At 33.3% G+C, this 27,084-nt stretch overlaps 1 protein-coding gene across 1 annotated transcript; it reads right to left on the reverse strand.

The window, feature by feature from the left end:
- Nucleotides 1–27,084, reverse strand: LOC136028569 (zinc finger protein 420-like). The gene is made up of 6 exons (XM_065706416.1): nucleotides 26,841–27,084; nucleotides 23,411–24,762; nucleotides 20,088–20,140; nucleotides 15,796–15,875; nucleotides 8,221–8,391; nucleotides 1–4,181 (listed from the first exon to the last, which is right to left on the reverse strand). The coding sequence occupies exons 1-6, from the start codon at nucleotides 27,067–27,069 to the stop codon at nucleotides 2,908–2,910; spliced, it is 3,159 nt and encodes a 1,052-aa protein (XP_065562488.1). The 5' UTR covers nucleotides 27,070–27,084; the 3' UTR covers nucleotides 1–2,907.

The raw sequence follows: 27,084 nt of genomic DNA on the forward strand, positions 1-27,084 counted from the left end.
TTGTATTATTCAATTCATTATTTTTATTAATACACTACAAATAAAAACACCAAAACAAAGTTACAAAACGCTAAATGGCCCAAATATTATTTTCCTTTTTTCCAAAACTAGCACTGGACAGCTACCCATATTCTTTGGTCAGTCATCTTTTGGATTTTCTAAAACTTAAAACTTTATTAGCAGCTGATAGCACAAAACCTAATAAATTCAGGAGGCCTCTAGAAGCAAAACAGGCTAATGAGTTAGCAAACGCAAGAAATTTTTGGCTCAGAAGCATAGCAGCTTTGAATTTACACAACAGACAAAAAAAAATGGCAACTATGACTTCCGCATTTACATTTCTTTTAGCATTTGTAAGGTTACTCATAAAATTGCAAATACAACATCCGTCTCAAGGTAGGTGGCACTATACCTTTGTCTGTTTATATTATTTCTCTAGTTTATATTGTTTCTGTTTCTGCTCATATTGTTTATAATGTTAGAGATTTTCTAGCTAGTAAATAAATTTTCTTTTTATTCTAGTTTCCCTTGGAGTTGATGTCTCTGGATTGAGTTGGATATTTAATTGAATTGGTGAAATCATGTGCTACCCCCTGCCTAGCTTGTCATTTTTGGGGATTATTAAGGTGGGCGACTCAATTCTTTTTTGGATTTTGTTATATTTTTTGTGTTGGTATTTTTTCTCCCCTGTTCTTTCCCGGCCATGGAGCCTTATGGGGGAGATTGTCTTGAACTAATTTTTTTTGTTTATGAAATTTATTTTTAAATAAAGAACTCAGAACTCTGCAATTTTCGGAAACAATTTGGCCCAGCAATCAAAATTTATACCCTTTGCCCCTGTTTCTCAAGATCTCCATGAACAATTTGAAAAACTAAAACAACATTTTCAGCCCTCACATAGATGCAGCAACTAATGAACAAAGGCAATTTTACTTATTGGCTTATGCTAGAATTTATTGATGATGAGCATATAACACCAGTACAACTTTACTTTATGAGACTTAAATCAGAACAGAGGCGCCATTTGGGCCAAATCTTGGGGTGGGCATGGGGCATTTGACAGAATTTGAGACTTTATCTAACCTACTTTCAAAGTTTACAATGATTAATAGCAAATAGCGTAATTACCCCAAGGGTCGTCAGGTAATTACGCTCTTTGGCTAATAGGCATGCAGTTAGTTCAAATCATTTGAACAGAATGGATTATGTTGGACATAATGGATAATTATGGCCGGAAAAGGGCCCTTTGTGATGGAAGCTTGGGCCCCCCTGGAAAATCTGGGGTGGGCATTTGCCCACCCCTGAACCCCCCAAATAGCGCTTCTGAATCAGAAATACTGTTTTGACCTTATTGGCCTTTTTTTAACAACAGGATATATAATTGACTAAATGGACTAAATGGAGCCATTGACTAAATGGAACCAGCACATTAGACTTGAAGCTTTGTTTAAAGCTGTGGCCCTAACATGGAATGGACATACTGCGCCATTGATAGAGAGACTCTACTCTCAAAAGATGTGAGCCCTAGGGTTGCCAACAGCGGTAAAATTGTACCATTTTGGTACATTTCACCTCTAAAGGTATATTCCGGTATATTTTCTGGTACAGTTTACAAATGTGGTACAATAAGGTTTGACTGGGCGCCCGGACGCAGCAAGCGGAATTGTAATTTTATTTCCTTTCTCTTCTAGAGTTTAAATTTTTCCTTTACACATTTATTTAAGTGCCATGGTATAGCACGAAGCAGCAGAGCCATTACGGTAAGTGCGAAATAGGTAGGCAACTATTTGGAGGAGTGACACCAAAATGGTCACTGCAGGGGAAAAAATTTTTAGTCTTGCCCATGGCACAACACACAAAAAAATACATATGGTACAATTTTTTATCAGTGGTATTTTAGGGCGTTTTACGGTACTTTTTTGTTTGAAGCGTTGGCAACACTGGTGAGCCCCAGGCTATACGAAATGCTACAAAATTTCATTAAAACAGTAAATTAATAAAAGGACAGCTACTAAAGTTAAAGCTCTTGAATGTTCTGTATGAAAAAATGGGCTTGAAGCATACAACACTACTGCTGATACACATTGCATAATTCATAGAGAACTTAAAATGTATTGAATATTGTCTTGTATTCAAGTTAAAACTTAAATCAAAACAAAGCACAGAGAGAGATTCTTGGGACTTATAAATTTGAAATGTGCAAAGATTTTTTCCTTCAAGGCAATTCTGAGTCAAATTGAACAAGTGACAAAAGTATGTTTGTTTTATACCACTATAGACAATAATGAAATCTCCCAAGACTATTCTGCAGGCCCACTGTAGAAAATAATGATGTACAAAACTTTTTCATAACAAATTTGCAATAGAGCTTAAATTAGAAAATTTCCTAACTTTTTCTTAACAAAATTGTAGTTTATTCCTGTGTCTAAACTCCGAATCATTAACTGCTAATATTTCTATTAAATCAAAATCTGTTTTAGCAGATCAAAAAAAATCCTGAATGTTCTCAGTAATAATAAACTCACGCACCTAATAAAAAAAGTGTTTTGTCTTACATAGTTTTGAGACTTATACTATTAGTCAACTAAAAAAGGTAAAGAATTACAACGGCATTGAATAAAATATCTGAAACCAAAATTAAGTGAAATAATCGAAGCAGGAAAGAAGATAGTTTAGAAAATATAGTTTGCACGCACCATCTAATCCTGAGTATACTGTCGAAGGAAATGCAAACATCTTGTGATCTAAAGTGCGGTGTGACCTAAAAGGGTGGTGTACATAAATTAATACTTGAAATGACAGGTCTCTTACACAAAACAGATTAGAAAGGATTTACGAGAGAACGAGTTCTTTGATGCCGAGACAGGTGTGTTTTACGGGGGAATCTTTTCCCACACATGTGCCACATCAGAAAGGCTTTTCTTTAGTACAAATTTTTTTATGGTACGATAAACCAGAACTTGAAGAAAACGATTTCTTACATATATAGCATAAAAAAGGTTTTTCTTCAGTATGAGTTTTCTTATGATAAGATAAACTGGAACTTGAAATAAAGCATTTATTACATATATCGCATTTGTAAGGTTTTTCGCCAGTATGAATTCTTATATGATAAGATAAATTGGCATATAGAGTAAAACATTTCTTACATATTTCGCATTTGAAAGGTTTTTCTCCGGTATGAGTTCTTTGATGACCAAATAGGTGTTCTTTTCGGGAGAATGTTTTCTCACACATATCACATTCGTATGGTTTTTCTCCACATTGAGTTTTTTTATGATAAAATAAACTGGAACTTGAAGTAAAGCATTTATTACATATATCGCATTTGAAAGGTTTTTCTCCGGTATGAGTTCTCTGATGACCAGATAGTTGGGCTTTTAGACAGAATGTTTTCCCACATACATCACATTCAAAAGGTTTTTCTCCAGTATGAGTTTTTTTATGATTAGATAAACTGGAACTTGAAGTGAAACATTTATCACATATTTCACATTCGAAAGGTTTTTCTCCGGTATGTGTTCTTTGATGATAAGATAGGTGTTTTTTTCTAAGGAATGTTCTCTCACATGTATCACATTCGAAAGGTTTTACTCCAGTATGATTTTTTTGATGATCAGTTAAGCTGGAACTTGAAGTAAAGCTTTTATTACATATTCCGCATTTGAAAGGTTTTTCGCCGGTATGAGTTCTTTGATGACCAGATAGGTGGTCTTTTCGTAGGAATGTTTTCTCACACACATCACATTCAAAAGGCTTTTCTCCAGTATGAGTTTTTTTATGATAACATAAACTAGAACTTGAAGTAAAGCGTTTATTACATATATCGCATTTGAAAGGTTTTTCTCCGGTATGTATTCTCTGATGACGAGATAGGTGTGCTTTTTGACAGAATGTTTTCCCACATACATCACATTCGAAAGGTTTTTCTCCGGTATGAGTTCTCTGATGACGAGATAGGTGGGCTTTTTGAGAGAATGCTTTCCCACATTCATCACATTCGAAGGGTTTTGTCACATCATTTACAGCAAATACATCAATGTCATTTGGCACCTCTTGGGATTGTTGAAAATCCGAATTCATTTCTTCTTTCACACATGTATTTGCAAATTCATATATGCTGGATAATCCAAATGCTCGTTTGCTAATATCATTATTATAGAATGTTGCAGCGGGGAGAACTGAAATAACATAAAATACTCTTAAAATGAATAATGAAGTCTTACGTTTTTTATGCTATCTTTTATTTGGTGCACTTTGGTTTTAGCATTCCTAACCTTACACAGTTATCATAAATTTAATATTACTAGCTCTTACCCCAATAATTAATTTGCAAGTCAATGTGATGCATTAATTTTATTACACTGTGAATTGTGAATACCTTTTAATTTTAAATTCTTCAGGTTGAGGAAGTACACAGTTTTATTTAAACGTGGTTTGTCTAAAAAAAACCATCGCTGTACTATGTCATGCAAGTAATACATGAACTCCCGACTTCTATCAATAAACACAATTTTTTAAATAGAATAATCTACACTCTTTAAAAGAGCAATAATTGTGCATATTAAATTTTTTTCTCGAAAACAGCTCCATGTTTTTTTTTAATTGACAGCCTGAGTTTTTCAATTTATGAAACACGCTTCATTTAAATGACGTCACCAGTTATGTTGTAAGTTTTTATGCATGTTAGAGCCATTAACCAAGTTATGTTAAAAATTATTCACATCCTGATATCTATTTCAATGATAGCAGAGAACTAACTATGTGAAAGAAAAAACTATCAGTCTATTTTCAAAAAGCTTTTGGAACAGCTATATAATTATAAAAAAGAATTGATTATGTAGCTAAAACCCAGTCTTTTATCTGGTTTATCCAAGTATTGCATTAAATCCCGGCTTTTGTAAATTAATATATATTTTTTCCAATAGAATAATGTACCCTCTTAACAGAGATTAGCAGGCTTAGCTGATTAACAGAACCCCCTGACAGAACCCCTCTTTCCTGGTACTTATATTTATTTCGGACAATTTTTTTTCTTTTTAGTTATACTATAATATGTTTATATAATTTTTTACTATACCCAAACAGTTTGTCAAGGGTGGTCAAAGCAATCGAGGAATTATCTTATGAGAAAATAACAGATTTCTGATATAGCTCTTTTTAGGTAGATCTTTCCAAAACAACGAACTATTATCGATGGTACAAAGAATCTCCATAATGCAATGACAATGTGAAATTAGGATTAAAAAAACAGATATCTTAAACCAGGCTAGTGTACAGTTATGTTTTTTAGAGGGAGGGAAGCAAAAACAGCTTGATATGGTTCATTTGAATAAGAAGTGCAAAAATTTGGGACATTAAGGATTTCGGATAGAGTCAAGAAGTATTTTACATCTTTTTAATGCATCAAAATATTTTTGTGTACATTTTTACAAATTAGAAGATCTTGAAAGGGGGTCAAACCTGGGACCCCCTCCCTCTCTAAATAAAACTTTGATTTTGTAGCTAAAACCTGATCTTTTATCCGATTTATCATTAACTCCAAACTTTTGTCAATTAACACATTTTTTCTTCAATTAGAATAATCTACCCTCTTTAAACAAGGAATAATGATACGTTTTTTTCTTGAAAACAGCTCCATGTATTCTTTTTTTTGAAGATTAAAACCCTAAGATTTTCAATTTTGGAAACACACTTCATTTAAATGACATCATGTTTGCACCAGTGTTCTAATGACATCATACACTATTATAATAGTTTATACATGGTAGAGCAATAAACCACGTTACGTTAAAATCACTCACATCATCATATCTATTTTAATGCCGATATTCATAGCAGAGAACTAACAGTGTAAAAATAAATCTATCAGTCTATTTGTCAAAAGCTTTTGGAACAGCCATATTGCCATCAAAAAATATACCTACACGAAGATCCAAAGCGAAAATTTACAATTGTTACAAATGATGATTTGATGGAGCAACGAATCATTACTGTATAAATATAATGATATAATGAGATATATAATATAATGAACCGACAAATAAAAGTTCAAAAGGGATATATCCTTTTAATTGACAGTTGTAATTTATAAAAAAGGTGGATATTCCAGTTACATGAGCAGTGACTGTACATCAGCAAAAACACTGCTGCTGAGGTGAATGAAACAAATGTTAAAATTGTCAATCGCTGACTTAAATTGTTATAAAATTATGATTCTGAAAGAAATAACAGGAAGAAAGAATCCAATTCACTCCGAAATTACTTAATTCAATTGACACTGCAGATTTGCCACCCTATTACTTAAAATAAAGAAAAAACAATAGTTATGCTTATGCATAACTTAGACATTCCAGAAGGGATCTGTAATGGAAGCCACCTAATTATTATTGGATTATGTTTAAACATATTTTTGTTAGAATTATGTACAATTTTAATCCAATAAAAGAGAATCCAGCAAGCCACGTGCTGATCAACAGGACCCCATGGCAGAGCCGCTCTCCTGGTACTTATATTTATTTTGAATAATGTTTCATCTTTTTAGTTATACTGTCATATGCTTAGATAATTTGTTACTATATCCAAGCAGTTGTCAAGGGTGATCAAAGCAATCAAGAAATTATTTTACAAGCAAAATTATGATTCTGAAAGAAATAACAGGAAGAAAGAATCGAATTCATTCCGAAATTACTCAATTCAATTGACACTGCAGATTTGCCACCCTATTACTTAAAATAAAGAAAAAACAATAGTTATGTTTATGCGTAACTTCGACATTCCAGAAGGGAACTGTAATGGAAGCCACCTAATTATTATTGGATTATGTTTAAACATATTTTTGTTGGAACTATGTACAATTTTAATCCAATAAAAGAGAATCCAGCAAGCCACGTGCTGATCAACAGGACCCCATGGCAGAGCCGCTCTCCTGGTACTTATATTTATTTTGAATAATGTTTCATCTTTTTAGTTATACTGTCATATGCTTAGATAATTTGTTACTATACCCAAGCAGTTGTCAAGGGTGGTCAAAGCAATCAAGAAATTATTTTACAAGCAAATAACAGATTTCTGATGTAGCTCTTTTTAAGTAAGTTGAAAACAATTTTTTTACAGTTTTGAAATACCTTAGTTCTAGAATAGACAGTAGGTGTTCTGAATTGACTTCATCCCTCTTTTTACCACTATAAACGTGTGAACCTATTTTTTCGTTAATTATGAAGGCGTTTCTGGTGATCAAAAAACTAGTGACATAAAATAAACTAGAAATAAATAAACCAGATAAACTAAAATAAATAAACTAAATAAACTATTTAAATAAAATAAATAAACTAAAATAAACCAGAATAAAAAAAAAACCGAATCGAGTCTCAAAGAAACTCATCCGCCTACAACACAACAACCCTAAAGTTTTCATTATGCAGTTGACAACAATTATGATACCCCTGAAATCAAGAAATCAAGCAACCTTGAAAATAAGCAATTATCATTTGTGTCTTTCAAATCCAACGGTTGCATGTGACCAAGAGGAGTCACATCAAAAAAATCGAAAAAATTCACGGAATAGTGTCAAGCCAAACATAGGCCACTGGTAATTAAAACAAATGCTAAAATATCAAATTCACTGAGCACATTATGCCCATGATGCACTTTCAGTTTTAGAAAAGGCAACATTTCTAAAAAAGCAATAATTTTTTGTTTTTAAAATCAGCCTTGCACCAAAGAGCCTAATTAAGCCTCATATAAATTATTCACTTCTTTTGTGACAGTGTTGCATTAAAAGCAAATGAAACTAAAGCATTTTAGAAATAATCATTTGACTACCGATTGGTATATTGGCATATTATCAAGGCATAATTCCTAGAACAAGCATATTATTTTAGTTGCATATGTCTTAATCCGAACATAAGAAACAAGAGCATACATATCTTAGTTTGAAGAATCTGTGAGTTCTAGCTAGATCCAAAGCTAAAAAGAAGGTTTCAATCGAAATAAAGTTTGTCTTTTTGTTTTGGGTTTAATTGGGATATAAATTTTTATTTTCAAATAATTAGTCACCCAGGACTATTTTTTAACAAAATGTTGCCTTTCAATTATAGCAAGTACACTCAGCTCCAACAGACACATATCCCTCACACCCTACCACAATTTAGAAGATACACCTAAATTATTTTGAAGACTCACAAAACAAAACAAAAATTCAGGATAACTGAAGCATACCTTTGTCCAGGCCAATATTTGCGTCCAGATTAATATGGTTAGCATCAAGTTTACAACTTTCAGATATCCCAGGAGAAACTGCTAACAGATTGGCTTCAAGCTCCATAAATAATATAGAATGTGTACTTCCAAAAATATCTTTGTGATCATTTGAGAGAGAATCTCCATCTTCTAAAAAATTATAATAAAAGTCAAATAAAAACACTTACAAAAATACAAATCTGTTACTTATAAAACGTTTTGAATTCCACAATATTTTATACGGTACTTTATGGATAAGTAAAATTGGATTGGTTCTATTGACATCTAGAGACTTCATAAAAAAAAATTAATTGACTGATTAAGAGATAATTTAAAAACCCAAAGAATGTCAGAGGATAATCATCAATTGTCATAAGTTGTTTCAAAAGTTTCTCCATTATGGTCGAAGAGATAGCTGCAACCAAGGAAAGAGGAAACTGCAACCCAGGAAGGAGGAACTGCAACCCAAGGAAAGAGGAAACTGCAACCCAGGAAGGAGGAGCTGCAACCCAAGGAAAGAGGAAACTGCAACCCAGGAAGGAGGAACTGCAACCCAAGCAAAGAGGAAACTGCAACCCAGGAAGGAGGAACTGCAACCCAAGGAAAGAGGAAACTGCAACCCAGGAAGGAGGACCTGCAACCCATAGCAGCAGAATGCTTAAAGACTATTCTTCAAAAAAAGCTGACCAACCAGAAAAATAAGAGGTGATTGGAGACTCACCCCTCAGGTGATTATACTGATATAATAGAGCGGAGACTACTATTACTTTGAACTATGCTGTTAGTGAAAAATTGGTTTAATTGAAAGATCCCAATTGGAATTATCATTGTCACTGAACGTTTTAAGCTGCTGCTACTAAAAATCTAAGAGGATCCTAGTAGCAACTAAAAAGATAAGGTAGTACCATTTGCAGTTGCCTTTTAGTCTGTTCAACAAGCTAAAAGTTTTAGTTTGTTCAACAATCTAATATGAACACACAGTTTATTAAAGGGACATATCAGCAATGTCATAACAATGGCTAATTTTAATAGGTTGAAACTTCCAAAGAATTAATGAGAGGGATGTTTAATTGACCAATAGGCAATATGCTAATACTACTGCTGCTACTGGTACTACTGCTATTACTATTAACAGTATTACTAGAAATACCAATAATACTAATGTGACTAGTATTACAACACCGCCTAAGGGTATGAAGGAGAAATTCTCAAGCAGTTTTGGTAGGAAGTTGAACTGAATCACAACAAACCATCTGTATATGGGTCGTCAAAAGGGTGCAACAGCTACATCTTAGGAACAGTTTGGCGTGTGAAGTTGAAGCTAACAGGGCTTATTATGGGGGATATTGAACAACCCAGGGTAATATATTTGCATCCTAATGTTTCTGCTTTTACTCATACTGCTACTACTGGTACTCTACTTTTCTATAGCCCAACTATGGATTTTTATGGAAAAAAAACAAACAAAAAGATATAACATATTTTTTTGCCTGAAAAAGGATACAGTATGTCAATAAAAAACGAACAGTAATTAATTTTAAAAAATATCATAAAGCAAGTTTTTTAAAGAAGAATAGAGCTCCATTAAACCAAAAAGAAGCAGACAAAAAGTCAAATAATCTCCCAAGCATAAAAATACCTACTGCTACTGGTACTCTACTTTTCTATAGCCAAACTATGGATTTTTATGGAAAAAAAAAACAAACAAAAAGATATAACATATTTTCTTGCCTGAAAAAGGATACAGTATGTCAATAAAAAACGAACAGTAATTAATTTAAAAAAATATCATAAAGCAAGTTTTTTAAAGAAGAATAGAGCTCCATTAAACCAAAAAGAAGCAGACAAAAAGTCAAATAATCTCCCAAGCATAAAAATACCTACTGCTACTGGTACTCTACTTTTCTATAGCCAAACTATGGATTATTATGGAAAAAAAGAACAAACAAAAAGATATAACATATTTTTTTGCCTGAAAAAGGATACAGTATGTCAATAAAAAACGAACAGTAATTAATTTTAAAAAATATCATAAAGCAAGTTTTTTAAAGAAGAGTAGAGCTCCATTAAACCAAAAAGAAGCAGACAAAAAGTCAAATAATCTCCCAAGCATAAAAATACCTACTGCTACTGGTACTCTACTTTTCTATAGCCAAACTATGGATTTTTATGGAAAAAAAAAAACAAACAAAAAGATATAACATTTTTTTTGCCTGAAAAAGGATACAGTATGTCAATAAAAAACGAACAGTAATTAATTTAAAAAAAAATCATAAAGCAAGTTTTTTAAAAGAAGAATAGAGCTCCATTAAACCAAAAGAAGCAGACAAAAAGTCAAATAATCTCCCAAGCATAAAAATACCGCAAATTACCAGCATCAAACAGAAATTACAATAAATAACCAAGACAAATTCAAAACGAGCAAATATAAACATAAGTAGGGGTGATAACCCTTGTGCCATAGGAGGACCAGAAAATAATTTGGACTATATTGAAAACAAAATGCATTTCAAAAGCTTTCCCTTTTTTACTTTAACAACAGAAAATTATAAAGACTTTAAAGAATAAATATCAGTATATGTATATTAAACAGGCAATCCATGGTTATTAGTTTGTTTTTAATTTGTATAATAATTTCAAAAGTTCATTAAAAAATTGTCACTGTAAGAGGCTGCTTTAAAAAAAAACAAACATAACCATTTTTCTAATGTTATTCAAGACAGTGCAAGGGAACTGAGTACAATAAGATTCCTCAAGAACTTTTCATACATTCTGTAAAATATTTGTCATATTTAAAAAAAAAAAATACACAACACTTTTATGAAGACCTGTATTTCAGTTGCTGAATATAGGAAGGAGCCTTCAATTTTTAAATAAACTTGTAATGTAAACATCAATATTGGCCTATATTTATTTTTTGCTTTCTGGTACTCTAAAAATGAATAATAAACCTCAGACAGTTCATGTTTGGGATCCGCCTAAGCTGTTGAGGAAGGGAGACTGAAACAGCTGTTGCAGAAACATCAACTGCAACAGCACCTTCCATATTAAGTGACTTTGAAGAAAAAAATGTAAAAAATAATACATTGAACCCACTTTGCTCTATACTCAAGCAGTACAATGAATAATGCCTGTGAAAACACCTTAAGATTTTCATTCTATTCAAATATGCAACAATGTTTTGGTTAGAGACAAGATCCTAGTTCTATCAGTTTATAAACAAAGGATGTATACTTCCTGTAAAAGCAATGCAAATTAACCCTCAAGTCAAAAAATCATGTTTCATGTTCCATCTCTTTTGCTCAGCACTATTTATCCTGTAAACTAGATAAAGAAATTGCAAGAGGGAGGTCTAGATGATCCCCATTCTCTGAAATGTCAAAAATTATACATAGAAAACTAGCTAGAAGCCTCATTTTTGCATACTTCTCACCATATAAGGGCAGAAAGACAAAAGGGGTGGGGGTAATTTAAGAGTCTGATGGGTAAGGTGGTTTTTAAATGTGTGGGTTATTAGTTTTAGCAAAGGCAATACAAACAAAATGTTGACAAGATGATGGTTTGGAAACTTCTTTGTTGAAATGTTTATGACTTTTATAGTCTGTTTACTCGGTTTTTCAAGTAAAAGTAGCAGATTTAAGTAGGAAATTGTAATGAATGTCCTAATTTTCTACCAAATATAACAAAAAGAAGCAGCAAATTGAACCAATCAACTCTAACACCAATTACCTTGCTTAACAACAGTGGTGCCAAACAGCTGAGGTGCTTCCATGCTTCACAAATTGAGTCTCAAATGCACAGTCAGCTTCTCTTGACTGCTCTAGGCAATTGGAAATATCTGGAATATAAATAACTATATCTTTATAACAGTATTACATATTCCTAAGAAAACAAAGTGCAAAAATCCTTTAAAAAGTTTGAAGATACAGACACAAAAATGGTACAGATTCCATTGTTGAATATGGATATATTGAAATTTGTAGGTAATGACATTTGTAATATATTGATATTTGTAATAATGCTACTAAATAGTACTTTCTACTTATAGCACTTTTTACAACAGTTTACTTCTTTAGCTGGACCAACAGGACCAATGTATTTTTATTTCAATTTGCTGAATTTTAGATTTTTTAGATAAGCATTAAGTATTTAGCCAGGACAGCACAGAAGCAGCCCATTCAACCAAGAAAAATAAAAAACTGTAAAATATCTTAAACTTCAGGGACTAGGCTGCTTAATATTTCCTTTAATTTGCCTTTTGATTTACTAAAAAGGACCAAGAAATTTTGATAACCAAGCTGATGAAAAGTGAAAGACTTATTTAAAGAAAAAAAAAACTTACTTTAGAAATGGTTAAGCAGCCTACAAGCACCAAATCACTTCCAGTTTTAATCACATCAATATTATTATGATAAACCTTTGAGATATTAGATAAATTAGATTTTTCTTAGATTAATATTGTTTTTGTGAGCATGTTGAATCACATATTTGGAAAAACAGAGGTGCAGCATAAAGCTCATGCACTTCAGCATTTCTAATCCAGTTTCTAGAGTCAGCAATCTTATGCTGCCCAAGCAAATACCCAAAAAAGATAGTTTTTTTTACCTAATCTTTTTTTGGATAGAAGGGATAGTGATAGTAATTTTGGAAGGTTCTCAATAGATTAAAAATTGTAAATTCCAGAACCTGAATTTATTATTATGTTTGATTTGTTATATTAGGCTACAGTTATCAAAATGGCATTTCTGCAACATCTCATAAATTACTCATCAGGATGAATTAGAAAGGTTGAGGAAGAACTTGAGCAAGAGGGTTTTGTATTTTGTACATACAGTAAAGGGATGTGGGAGGCAACATGTGTCTGCCTCTAATCTGCCTAGGAGTTTAATCTTATTTAATGGAGCTAACATGAGCATGTTGGTGTCACTCTCCCTTAACTGGGGACTGAACATTCTAAGCAACCCCTCAATCTCAGGCTCTCTCCTCTTCGGTGTCAGCAACACTGGACCAAAAAATAAAGGAATGGTGGTTGAAAAAAAATTTACAAAACTAACCTTATGTGTTAGTTATAGTGAATGTGTGGGATTAGCCTACTTAAGGCTGGTCCTAGACTAGCCTGGCTCACTACAATCTTGGAAAAATATTAATTCAGACTACTATTTCCTTGGGCCTAGACTAGAATCAAGTAATCCCATAAATATGCCTCATAGGTTTAATGATGCCATTTCTCATCTTCTATTGTTTAAAATATTTAAAAAAATAATAAACTAAAAAAAAGACTTATTCAACTTCAATTTTTATTTAGTCATAAAATTTGAAATTACCAAATATTATTAGTTAAAATTATTCATTAAAAGAGCTAGGTGTAGATTGTACTAATCAATTAGCCTTGGTCAATATAGTCAAAACTAAAGTCATTGGCCTGAATACCAGTCAGATAAGCAGCTTGTGCTTTATAGACAGTAACTAGAAAAAAATGAAAGCTTCATTATCTTGGCTTGCTAGTAGATTCTTGTGGAGGCTGTGACCTCTGTAAAGATTCTTTATTAATATAAGTATACTGTCTATACTGTAAAGAATAGAATCAACAAAACCCAAGCCATACTTTCTCAGCTTTGCTATAAAGCATTGGGTCTGTTCTATTCTATGCAGTTGAGACCTGGCCACTGAAAGCACTTCATCTCCATGATTTGCAAGTCATTTGACCAGTGCTGTTTATCAAAAATCCTGAGGATTTGATACTCCAACACAATCTCAAATGCTGAAGTGCATCACTACTCCTATATAATCTAGCCTATAGCCAGGGGGTTGACTTTGCCACATCATGAGAAGACTCAATGACTGCATCATCAAGCAAGTGCTTCTAGCTACTCCTCTGTCAGATTTGTACAAATGCGGGGGGGGGGGGGTCAATTGAGAATTTGGTGGGCAGCTGTCAGAAACAGATATCCACCATATGGCAAATATGGGGTAAAGTTCATTTGAGATGCAAATGAATATTACATTTAGAATCAGGATGCAATTCCTGGTATATATTTGCACAGTAGGTGGGTTGGGGGTAGCCTATATTCTCTGTAAATATGTAGGCTGGATTCTAAGGAATTCATGAATTTCTAAGAAAACCTGGAAAAACAAGGAAAGAAGAGAATATAAGTGGGTAAAATTCTAGTTAATTGACTTCTTGCTATCTTGGAAAGGGTTTAGGTTAGGAAAATGAAACTTTCAGGGATGAGTCTGCAGGCTAAAATATGTCCTGGGAAGGTATTTTAAAGTACCCATCTCTACTCCTTCTCTCTCTAGAGGGCCTTCCTACATGACATGTCTATACCTATTGAAATTTTGACACAACATCATTTTACCTTAATTTTCAGTTACTAGTTGCTTTTTCTCTGCCTTTAGCTCTGAAAATGCAATTCCTGTTATTTGAGCAGAATTTTGAGCCATATTAATGATTTTTTTCAAAATTTAGGAAATGTATTTGCATATCTTTAAAACCTTATAAAATGGAATTGAACAAAGTTATGAAGCTGAAAACAATTTGTTGTACTTCAATTAAGCAGAAGATCTATTTTGCAAGGTTTCATTTTTATAACACACATATTTTTAAAGGGCATCAAAGGTCAGGGCCCTCAAGAGGGAGAAGGAGTGGAGGTAGTTGCTTCAAAATACCTTCCCGGGACATACTTTAGCCTGTAGTTTTATCCCTAAAAGTTTCATTCTCATAACCTAAACCCTTTCTGAGATAGCAAGAAGTCAATTCACTAGAATTTTACCTATAAGTGTTATCTTCCTGCAAAATGAGCTATCTATGATTATTCTGCATATTATGGAGTAAGAATTGTTTTCTTAACAAGTTTCCTTATGTCCATCTGGGCTCCAAAGCTTATAATGTTGGTTGGCTAATTTAAAGATTTGTATACATACTATCAAATAAGCCATCTGGTAGTATTGATCAGAAATGCCTCAATATGATTGGTGGATTTCAGAAGTGGATTGCTGCTAGCTCCACTTTGCTGAATAGGTGGCACGAAATCGCAACAAATGGGAGTCAACCATACGGGCGAGGCGTTTAAGTCTGATCCTGCAGCAATGGCAAGTACAAGTAACATATTAGTCTAGGCTACTTTATTATTTATAAAATGAAAAAAGTATTTTCTTTAAATTGAAGTATTTTCTGTCCCTGGAAAAAATTTAAACATTAAAGAAAATAAATTATAAAATGAGAGAGAATAAACTAGACGAACCGACTGCTTTATTATTTGTTAAGTAATAAAATCCATTTTGTATGTTCTTCATATTGGTTCTTTTCCCTGAACTTGGCCTGAAAAAGTCAGGTGAATCTGGCCACAAATAAACTGACACATCATATTCTTCAAAAAAAGTAAATGCACCCTTATCTTCCTCGGGAGAGACACTCGATCGAATTTTAGATCCAAAGGTAGAGTAATGTTCAGAAGCTTATTCGATATTCCCGCTACCAGGAGAAATTCTACCCACAAGACTGATCTGGTTTAATCACAGATTTAATTAGCCTTCATGTTTTTCCAGGATTACCTTCTGTTTCTCTGAAGGGCTTGGTCACAACGTGGTTCTCAGCACTTGGTGATGCTCTTCTATAGGTAAGAGTCAAAATCCTAGATAGCACAAAGTCTCCATTCATTCCGGAGGTCTAACGGACTTCTTACTGCCCGGTCCTAAGCCGGCTTAAGCACTTCGGTGTGGACTTGAGAAAATGTGCTGGTTAACGTCCTGTATTGGTATTTGGGACCAGTGCTTTTCCTGAGGCCAAAAGAGTCTCAATGATTTAAAGCACATGACAATTACAACTGGCACTCTTAAGCCTATTACCTCCGATTCATTGTGTATTCATGCTTACAAATATTATGCTACTATGGGGAGGCAACACATAGCAGACAAATTAGCTAGAAAGAGGTTTTTCAGCACGAAAACAGATCCAGCCCAGAAGAACTATCCTTTAATTAGAGTCCTGTGCGATCGCTCTGTCTGTTTACTTGGCTATAATTCCTTGAAGGGTACCACTCCTCAAGGGGGAATAGAGTGACCTTGCAAATGAGGACCTTGCAGGTACCCAAAATGGTCGAAACAGCCCTTTGCAGGGGCCATCGTCCATAGATCTGGATTTTACGCCCTGTCGTAGTTGTTCTCCTATAGATGATCCTCCCACAATGGAGTAAATTTCCTTCTTCCTCCTCCACCAGTATTTACGGCCTCGGTTTCTATTATTTACCCATAGGGACAAGGTCTCCTCTTGGTCCGTGCCCCAAATGGAGGTACCCTACATATCTTTACGGCGTTCCCCTATTGCCACCTTGGGACACACTGAGTGACCTGGGAGAGGCCGATACTGAGTAGTAGACTCATAAATCAAAAATGGATATACATATATACATAAATACATACATACAGTCTGGCTCTGACTAACGGTTGAGATAAGAGATGATCGCACTGTTTTTATTTCTCTAAAGGGTGCGAGAGCAATAGTTTAGTTTTTCCAATTTTTCCCTCTGTCACTGATTTCAGTTTATTGTGAGACATTGCTTCTTATATCAACAAGTGAGTAATTTGCTGTTTTAGTTATTATTTTAGAATTGGAGCGAAACCTTACAATTACCGATAGTACAATAAATAGCCTGAAAGCCCTCGAAAAAGGCATCAGATCAAAATCAAAGTTGTACCATCGGAATCGGTATGGTCAAAAATATATACAGGATAATTAGACCCCACCTTGAACAACAAAGAAAATCATTTTTTTTTTTTTTTTTTTTTGCATGGGCAACACTAATCTGTCTTTTTTCCTTTTCTTTAACCAGAGCTAGCGAGTTACCAGAACACCAAAAAGAGATGTGTAATGGCACATTCGAACGGAAACTAAAATTGCCCGCGCCTTCCAAGCAACCAAAAAGATTGGAAGATAGCTACGCCCCCTCCCTAAGGTCTCCTTCTCCTAAAGTCGGTCGATCAGGATTATGAGATTGCATTTTCCCCAGTCATAGTCAAAAGGCCCAAGAAACACACCCTCGGCGACAACCCGACGCTCCACAGGCCCCCGAAAAGGGCTGTAAATTACCCAGTTATAGTCCTATAAAATCCAAAAGACTAAACTAGATTCAATCAAGAGGGTTGCAATAATTATTATTTGAAACGGAATGAATTAAAAAAAACATTCCTTTATTATTTGTTACTTGAAAAAAAAGTTTTACATATTTTCCAATTAGTTATTTCCCCTGAATTCGGCCCTGGATACGTCATGCGACTCGTCCTTTTGAGCATCTCCACTCCTATATTTTAGCAATAAGAGACATAAAATACAAGGTTATGTCAAAGGGATATTTAGAAGCCGTGGCTCTAGACGTGGATAGCTTCTTTATTTTAAGGCTTTATTGTTAATAGCCAATTATTGCAATATTTTGATTCGAAAATGTACTATTTTTTCGCAAGGACCATTCGTATACAAACTGTCGTAGAAACTTCAGAAGGAGCACATTGAAATGGAAATTGAAAGTTTTAGTGCGTTTTAAAAGAGTCAAAAGGGATTGAAGGGCATCAGACCCCACAAAATCCCTTTTCTACCAAATGTATCTGATCAAAATTTTGAGATAGCCATAATGTTCTAAGTAGTCAAACAGCCTTATCAGACAACAGCTATAATCTATGTAAGTTTCCCATTGTTTAGATATCAGTTTTGTGGAACGAGTAGTCGCCGAAGCCTTTGATGTTCATTCGATTGAAAATCCAGTGTTCAGGTTTCAAATTTAAAAGGGATAAAAAAAAATAGCTCCCACCCCCTTCCTTCTCTTCCTTTTTCCCCAAATGCATCTAGTAAAAATTTTGAGATTAACATTTGTTCAAAATACTCCAATTTTCAAATGAGTATGCCTCTGATTTAATACAATCCCCTCATGGGGCAAGGGTTGTAAGCTACACAAGTTTCAAATTGTTATGGTATAATGTTTGAAATATTCGGTCATGGGAATGTTTGAAAGTCCTGGGCCAGCCCAGAAAACAGCGGACCGCAGATCACTTCTTGATTTTGAGGCAATGTGGTTACAACCCAAGGGCATGATCTATGCAATTTCTAGATTTGTTTTCTTCTTTTCCTCTGATTTATTCCTTTATTCATAATGGGTAAATGAAAAATGATAACGCAAAAAATGCGTTTGCGCCGTAGCAATAGCGAACGGAGTGTAAGATGTGGGGTTAATACAGTATAATAGATAAATCCTCCCTTTAGTTAATTTTTATATTCAAAATAATTTGAAAGGGGGAACATGTTTAAGAAATATTTGTACACTTCAGATCAAGTGCAGTGCAGAAACACCATCTAAGTTAAGAGAAATGTGGACAGAGTGTATTATTTTTTCTTACTAAGGCACTTCCTACAGAAGAAGTAGTCGTAGATGTTTGGTAGTAATTTATCTGACTGAAAATTGAAAGTTCTCATGCCCTTCTAAGAGCTAAGTGACTGGGGGGCAACTTGCCCCTATGCACTTTTTTCCCTAAAAGCATCCCATTCAACTTTTGAGATAGCTATTTTGTTCAAAATAGTCCAACATTCAAATAATTTTGATTCCATGGTACCCCCCTCCACAGGGCCCCGGGCTGTACACTCTGCAAGTTTTTCATTGTAGAAATGCAAATATTGAAAGGAAGGTTGGCTGTGTAAACTTTGGAGGAGGCTCACTCGATTGAAAATAGAATGCTACAGTACCATTTTTTTGGGGGTAAAAACTAATCAGATATCTCCCTCAACCTACTCAAAGATTTCACATTAATAGTTTAATAAATAGTTAAATTGAGTTATCACAGAGAGCATGATAACCATTTGAAAATTTCGATCGGATGTCTTGATTGGCAGAGCAGATAAAACTGGCACGGGAGGAGAACTGGTTGACCTCCAATAGCTTTCTCATATCCCCAATAAGTTTCAACTTCATACCTTGGGCTGCTCCTGAAACATTTCAGGTATGCTTTTTATCAACCGGATGCACATGTGTTTTTTTTTAGCTTAGTTCAACATACCCCTCAACATTTTCGGTTATAACTTTTAGAAACAGCCAGAATAATACATTTCACCTTTTCCAAGTTAAAATACTGCATCTGAATAAATAGGCAAAATTTCATCTAGCAGAAGGGGCCGGGTATGCATGACATCCCCGGAGAAATAGTTATTAAGCGTTTTTTCATTTTTAACAGTATAGTTTTTTCAAAATTTTCGATCAGCGTTGAAGGGAAGATGCATATATTAAGGAGCAAAGGATGCTGGTGCTTTTAAGCGGATATTTTTTGTTTTTCATGTTCCGTTTTCAATTATCTAGAATAGTTTATCTTTCAACACGTGGTTTAAATTTAGCTTTTTCACTTGATTAACCTCATTATGTGAGTTTAAGTGATACTTGAAAACAAAACAATGTTGGTATCATTTTATATATTTTTCTTGCACAATAATATTGGCATGTTTCTTTTTTGCTAGATTCAAAAATAATGACATTGAATTGGTTTTTGCCACCTGTAGGATATACGTAGATAATTTCTTAGACCAAACTGTTTTTCCATTTACAAGAGTTTAAGAAAGTTGAAGAGAGAAAAACGGGTGTAATATAAATCAAGCTGTGAACAAAACGTACTAAAAAAAAGAACAGAGCAAAAACCATTAATTAACAAAAAAATTCCCAATATTTCAGCCCCACATCCATGAGCCTGTATCGACAGTAAAAAAGAGAGAAAACAAAAATAATTTGATTCATAAAAAAAACCACACACACAAGAAGGAAAGAAAAAAACAAGCAAATAAATAAAACTTAGTTGTAACACAGAAAAGAAACAACGGAATCTCTAGATATTTTTCCTCAATAGGATCAGATTGGCGAATGGAATCTGTCTAAAATAAAATACTATATTTATTTCAAAGAAATTAAAAACAAGAGCCAAGAGCTCATACGGGACTTGTGGCAAGAGCCAAGAGCCAAGAGTTCATATGGCATAAGCTCTATAAGCAAAATTCTAAGAATCTATAGACTGATTTAAAAGGAAAATAAAAGCCTTAATGCTGGTCGGGATTTAAAATAAGAGCTCTGAGACACGAGTTCCTTCTAAATATCAAATTTCATTGAGATCCGGTCACCCGTTCTTAAGTTAAAAATACCTCAATTTTTCCAAATTAACTACCCACCCCCCAACTCCCCAAAAAAGACCGGATCCGTTCCAATTATGTCAATCACATATCTAGAACTTGTGCTTATCCTTCCCATTAATTTTCATCCCGATCTCTCCACTCTAAGTGTTTTCTAAGATTTCCGGTTTCCAATATTTCTGTTTCCCCCTCCAATCCCCTATGTCCCCGGATCCGATTCAAATTGAATATGGAGCATATAAGACTTAAAATATTTCTACATATCAATTTTCATTAAGGTCCGATCACCCATTCGTAAGATAAAGAAATCGGAATTTTTCCGTTATCCAAGATATCTGGTTTCCCCCTCCAACTTCCCCCAATGTCACCGGATCTAGTCGTGATTTAGAATAAAAGCTCTGAAGCCCAAGATTCTTCTAAATATCAAATTTCATTAAGATCTGATCACCCGTTCGTAAGTTACAAATACCTCATTTTTTCTAATTTTTCCGAATTAACACCCCCCCCCCCCCCCAAAAAAAAAAAAACAAAGAAAGTGGGTCCCGTCTGATTATTTCAGGCACGTATCTTGGACTTGTTATTTTTCTTCCCATCAAATTTTATCCTGATCTCTCCACTCTTTTATAAGATTTCCGGTTGCCACAACCCCAACGGCCCCCAATGACACTGGATCCGGTCTGAAATTAAAATAAGAGATCTGAGTTACGAGGTTCTTTCCAAGTTACGTTCCAATTATGTCAATTCTATATCTAGAACTTGTGCTTATTCTTCCCATTAATTTTCATCCCGATCTCTCCACTCCAAGTGTTTTCCAAGATTTCTGGTTTCCAATATTTCTGTTTACCCCCTCCATATAATAATATTAAGAACCAAAAAATAAAAACCTTAAGAACCAAGAACTTTGAAAGATCTAAAAACAAATGATTCTCTAATAATAACGAAAGCTGATAAGAGGAATACTGAGGCAATTCTAGAAAGAGATGAATATGATAATAAAATGGAAACAATTCTAGAGGATAGTTCAAATTAAAAAATAATAATACAGACCCGACTGAATTGTAAGTAGCAAAATTAAGAAAGGATTTAGCAGACCTTAAGACTAACGAAAATATCTCACCACAAATATATTGTGGTTCCTTCCGAATAGGAAAATTCCTTATCTTAATTCCTTAATTCCTTATCCGAATAGGAAAATTCCTTATCCGGAAGGATAAGTTCCTTCCGAATCGACCAGTCTACCCAAGAATATACGGTGTGCCAAAAATACATAAAATTGCTATTCCTCTGAGACTTATAGTGTCGACTACTAGCTCAGCAACTTATAAGATTGAAAAATGGGTAGTAAAGACACTTAAACCTTTACAACATCACCAAAATTCTTACATTGAAAACTCGGAAATTCAAAAAATAGGTTTATAAATGTTGAAATATCAAACGAATCTGGGTTGTTTAATTTTGATACAAAATCAATGTATACACATATTCCTTTTGATAAATCTTTTAGTATTTTATCCAAGACACTTGAAGAACATAAAGATGAGGTAGAGGATTCATCTGCGGGAATCGAAATAGAAACTATATAAAATTTAGTTGAAATAGCTAGTAATTATACGAACTATTTTAAATTTAGAGATAATTTTCTCCATCAAATTAGGGGTTTACCAATGGGAGGACTTTAAGAATTAACAAATTTAGACCCATATTTGTTAAAACATAAGTTTTGGGGAAGATCTTTGGATGATATTTTAGGTATTTTAAGTCATAGAGAATCTGAAATTACGGGTTTTCTAAAATATTGAAAGTTTTTAGAAGGGGACTTCGTTTTTACACAATTGAAAAAGAAACAGGCAATAAGTCACCGTATTTGGATATCTGGATAATAATAATAATAATAATAAATTAGCTTTTGGATAATAATAATAATAGCTGGATAATAATAATTATTTAATAATAATAATAATAATAATAGATAATAATTATCATTATTAATAATAATAATAATAATAAATTAGCTTTTGGATAATAATAATAATAGCTGGATAATAATAATTATTTAATAATAATAATAATAATAGATAATAATTATTATTATTAATAATAATAATAATAATAAATTAGCTTTTGGATAATAATAATAATAGCTGGATAATAATAATTATTTAATAATAATAATAATAGATAATAATTATTATTATTAATAATGATAATAATAATAAATTAGCTTCTTCAATTTACCGTAAACCGACCAACAATAACCACTATTTGTCTTTCATGTCAAATCACCGAATCCAAGTAAAAAGAGGAGTCCTAGTTCATAGGGCATTACATTAGCATCACCAGAATACACAAGTAAGGAACCAATTTCCATTAAGGACATTTTAATAGGTAATAGATACCCTGAATGTTTTATTAAACAGGGTATCCTTAAGGTATACGCTTTTTGTTTTATACCAATACAAACAATAAGGAAATCTTCCAAGACCGTTCTGCAGGCCCACTGGAGGAGACAATTGTGTATAACACTTTTTCATATCAATTTATAGCCTAGCTTAAATTAGAATATTCAATATCTAACCTTTTCCTCAAAAAATGTTGTAGTGTGCTCCTATGTCTAAACTGCAAAAAATTAAATGTTAGTATTTTTATTAAATCAAAATGTGTTTGAGCCAATCCAAAAAAACAAACACTTCCAAATGTTCTCAGTAATAATAAACTCACTCACCTAATAAAAACTAAATGTCCCTTATATTACATAGTAGTGAAACTTATATATTTAGTTAATTAAAAAGGGCAGAGTATTCCAACAACATTAGAAAAGAAATATGAGACTGAATTAAAGTGAAACGAAAAAAGCGGAAAAGAAGATAATTTAGGAAATATAGTTTGTAAGCATCGTCTAGTCTTGAATATACTCTCGAATTCAACTCCAGATATATTGTGATATGAAGTGCGGTTCCACAAAGAGGTAAGGTATAAATTGATGATTGAAATGAAATATTTCTTAAATAAATCAGATTACAAAGAATTTTCGCTAGTATGAGTTCTTTGATGACGAGATAGTTGGGCTTTTAGACAGAATGTTTTCCCACATACATCACATTCGAAAGGTTTTTCTCCGGTATGAGTTTTTTTATGATAACAAAAACTGGAACTTGAAGTAAAACATTTATTACATATATCGCATTTGAAAGGTTTTTCTCCGGTATGAGTTCTCTGATGACCAGATAGTTGGGCTTTTACACAGAATGTTTTCCCACATACATCACATTCAAAAGGTTTTTCTCCAGTATGAGTTTTTTTATGATTATATAAACTGGGACTTGAAGTGAGGCATTTATCACATATTTCACATTTGAAAGGTTTTTCTCCGGTATGCGTTCTTTGATGACCAGATAGGTAGTCTTTTCGGAGGAATGTTTTCCCACATACATCACATTCGAAAGGTTTTTCTCCGGTATGAGTCCTCTGATGACCAGATAGATGGGCTTTTAGATAGAATGTTTTCCCACATACCTCACATTCGAAAGGTTTTTCTCCAGTGTGAGTTTTTTTATGATTAGATAAACTGGAGCTTGAAGTGAAGCATTTATTACATATTTCGCATTCAAAAGGTTTTTCTCCGGTATGAGTACTTTGATGATAAGATAGGTGTTTTTTTCTAAGGAATGTTCTTTCACACATATCACATTCGAAAGGTTTTACTCCAGTATGATTTTTTTTATGATCAGTTAAGCTGGAACTTGAAGTAAAGCTTTTAGTACATATTTCGCATTTGAAAGGTTTTTTGCCGGTATGAGTTCTCTGATGACGAGATACGTCGGTTTTTGAACAGAATCCTTTCCCACATATGTCACATTCGAAAGGTTTTTCTCCGGTATGAGTTCTTTGATGATAAGATAGGTAGTCTTTTCGGAGGAATGTTTTCGCACACACATCACATTCGAAAGCTTTTTCTCCAGTATGAGTTTTTTTATGATAACTAAAACTGGAACTTGAAGTAAAGCGTTTATTACATATATCGCATTTGTAAGGTTTTTCACCGGTATGTGTTCTCTGATGACGAGATAGTTGTGCTTTTTGACAGAATGTTTTCCCACATACATCGCATTCGAAAGGTTTTTCTCCGGTATGAGTTCTCTGATGACGAGATAGGTCGTAATTTGAACTGAATGTTTTCCCACATACATCGCATTCGAAAGGTTTTGTCACATCTACAGCAAATATATCAATGTGATTTGGCATCTCTTGGGATTGTTGACAATCCAAATTCACTTCTTGTTTTAGACATACTCTTGCAAGTTCAGGCATACTGGATAATCCACACACTCTTTGGCTGATATCATTATCATAGGATGTTGTAGCAGTAAGAACTAGAATAATATTAAATTTACTTAAAATAAATCATAAGTAACACATTTTTATCATATCATTCATTTGGTACACAACTCTGGTTTTAGCATTCCTAACGTTACACAGTTGCCATAAATTTAATATTAATCACTTTTACCGCGATGATTAATTTATAAAAGTCAGTATAAGACATTAATTTTATTACACTATTGTTTCTTAATTCCGTTTTATTTGTAGTTCTTCAGCTTGAGTTAGTACATAAATTTACTTAAATGTGGTTGGTCCTTAAAAACATCTCCCTTTAGAGAAATAAATATATCACTATTATTTATTTCAACTATATTGAAGAAATTATTTTAGTCTAATTTTCATAAGACTTGTGAGCAGCTATAATAACCAAGAGGAAGATCCAACAAATGAAAATTTATAAATGTTAGTAACGAATCATCCTCAAAGATGCAAAGAATCTGCGTAATACAAAGGTAGCGTGGAATTAGGAATAAAAAAAAACTAAATATATGACATCAGGCTTTTGCAAAGCAATGTTTTTTAGGGAGGGGGATACAAAAAAATGTTTAATTGGTTCTTTCGTTCAGGGTTTGAGATAGGGCCGAGAAGTGTTTTAAAAATTTTCTAAAAGATGCATCAAAAATCTTTTAATATACATTTGTGTTACGTTTTTACAACTCGGACCAAATTGGAGGGGAGGGGGGGTCAAACCTAGCAGCCCCTCCCCCTTTGGATATAGCCTTGATTGTGTATCTAAAACCCGGTTTCCTAACAAGTATGAACCATGGATGGATGATAGACTATCTATCAATAAGTGAAAATGAAATCATTTTTATACAATCCTCAATAGGGATTATGCCAGATTTGCCTCTCACTCAGACTATCTGTCTAAGCTCTTTTCTCCAATTAGCCATGGCTTGATAGCATTTGGATTTTAATTCAAAAGTCAACAGACTCCGTCGTACATCAGCAAAAGTATTTCTGCTGAGGTTAGTAAAATAAATGTGAAAATTGTGAATCCCTGTTACTAAATATTATAAAAATTATGATTCTGTAAATGATCCTTCAAAATGAAGAAATATGTATAAAAAATTGGATAATTAATAAATTTTAAATTTTATTTCTCTTAAACAAAGAGGGTTACTTGTGCTTTATTCTGTAGGCTGTATCACTTTCTTAATTTTTTTTCTTTTATTTTACATCGAAAGAAAATTATGTGAAATCAAGAAGCAAAAGTTGACAATGCAAGTGCAAATTTTCAGGCGCTAAACAAAAACAATTTTGAGCAAAATGAACATTTGTGCTGTTTCGTCTTTGGAATCTTTGTTAACATTGATAAATTTAACCACTAAGGGAGGGGTGGGAGATGAATATACGAAGCTTCCAAAAATGGAGGAGGGGAGGGGTCTAAGAATATTTTTGTAGTGAGAGGCCTTGAAACAAAAAACTCATTTCTAGTTCCATTTTTATCAATTTTTTTCTCGAAGTATCCTTCATGTTGGTCTTTGGATGACTTAAATATAAAGAAAGATACGATAGTTATGCTTATGCGTCACTTAAATATTCTGAAAAGGAATAGCAAGAAGAAGGAATTGAATTCACTCCAGAATTCCTTAATTCAATTGATACTGCAGATTTTCCACCCCATGACTTAAATATAAGGAAAAATACGATAGTTATGCTTATGCGTAACTTAAATATTCTAGAAGGGACGTGTAATAGAAACCACCTAATTATTACTGGATTATGTTTAAACATACATTAAACGACTTTACTTGCTTTATTAACTACTTATTGCAAAAAACTATACATACACACAACGGCCCAGGGAAGGCTCACACAGCCTGATGTTGGACGGCTAAGTTATAATGAACTGCTATAATTTTACCATAGGTTTTTGTTTTCTAATAATTAGAATATTCCAGGACTATTGTTTACAAGATGTTTCATTTCAATTGTAACAAGTACACTCAAGTTCAAAAAACACACATCTTCCACACCCTGCCACAATTTACAAGGAAGAGCAAGATTCACCTTTTCATTTTGAAGACACAAAAAACAGAATAAGTTCAGGATATCTTAAGCATACCTTTGTCTATGTCAAAGCTTGCCTCGGGTTTAATATGATTAGCGTCAAGTTTATAATTTTCAGATATTCCAGGAGAAATTGCACTCAGATTGGCTTCAAGTTCCATAAATAGTATAGGATGTGGACTTCCAAAAATATCTTCATTATCATTTGAGGAGGTATCTCCAAGTTCTACAAAAATCAGAGTAAAAACCATATAAAAACGGTCAAAACAATAGAAGTCTGTCATTTATAACACATTTAG

The sequence above is a fragment of the Artemia franciscana genome, chromosome 6, assembly GCF_032884065.1.
Source record: "Artemia franciscana chromosome 6, ASM3288406v1, whole genome shotgun sequence".
Lineage (NCBI taxonomy): Eukaryota > Metazoa > Arthropoda > Branchiopoda > Anostraca > Artemiidae > Artemia > Artemia franciscana.

Excerpts from the sequence above, each read along its gene's own strand:
- LOC136028569 (XM_065706416.1), bottom strand. The coding sequence starts at position 27,069 with ATGACAGACTTCTATTGTTTTGACCGTTTTTATATGGTTTTTACTCTG. Across the intron at positions 24,763-26,840 it reads AAGCTTTGACATAGACAAAG|TTCTTACTGCTACAACATCC; the intron begins GTATGCTTAAGA and ends ATATTATTCTAG. Across the intron at positions 8,392-15,795 it reads GCCCTTCAGAGAAACAGAAG|AAGATGGAGATTCTCTCTCA; the intron begins GTAATCCTGGAA and ends ATAATTTTTTAG.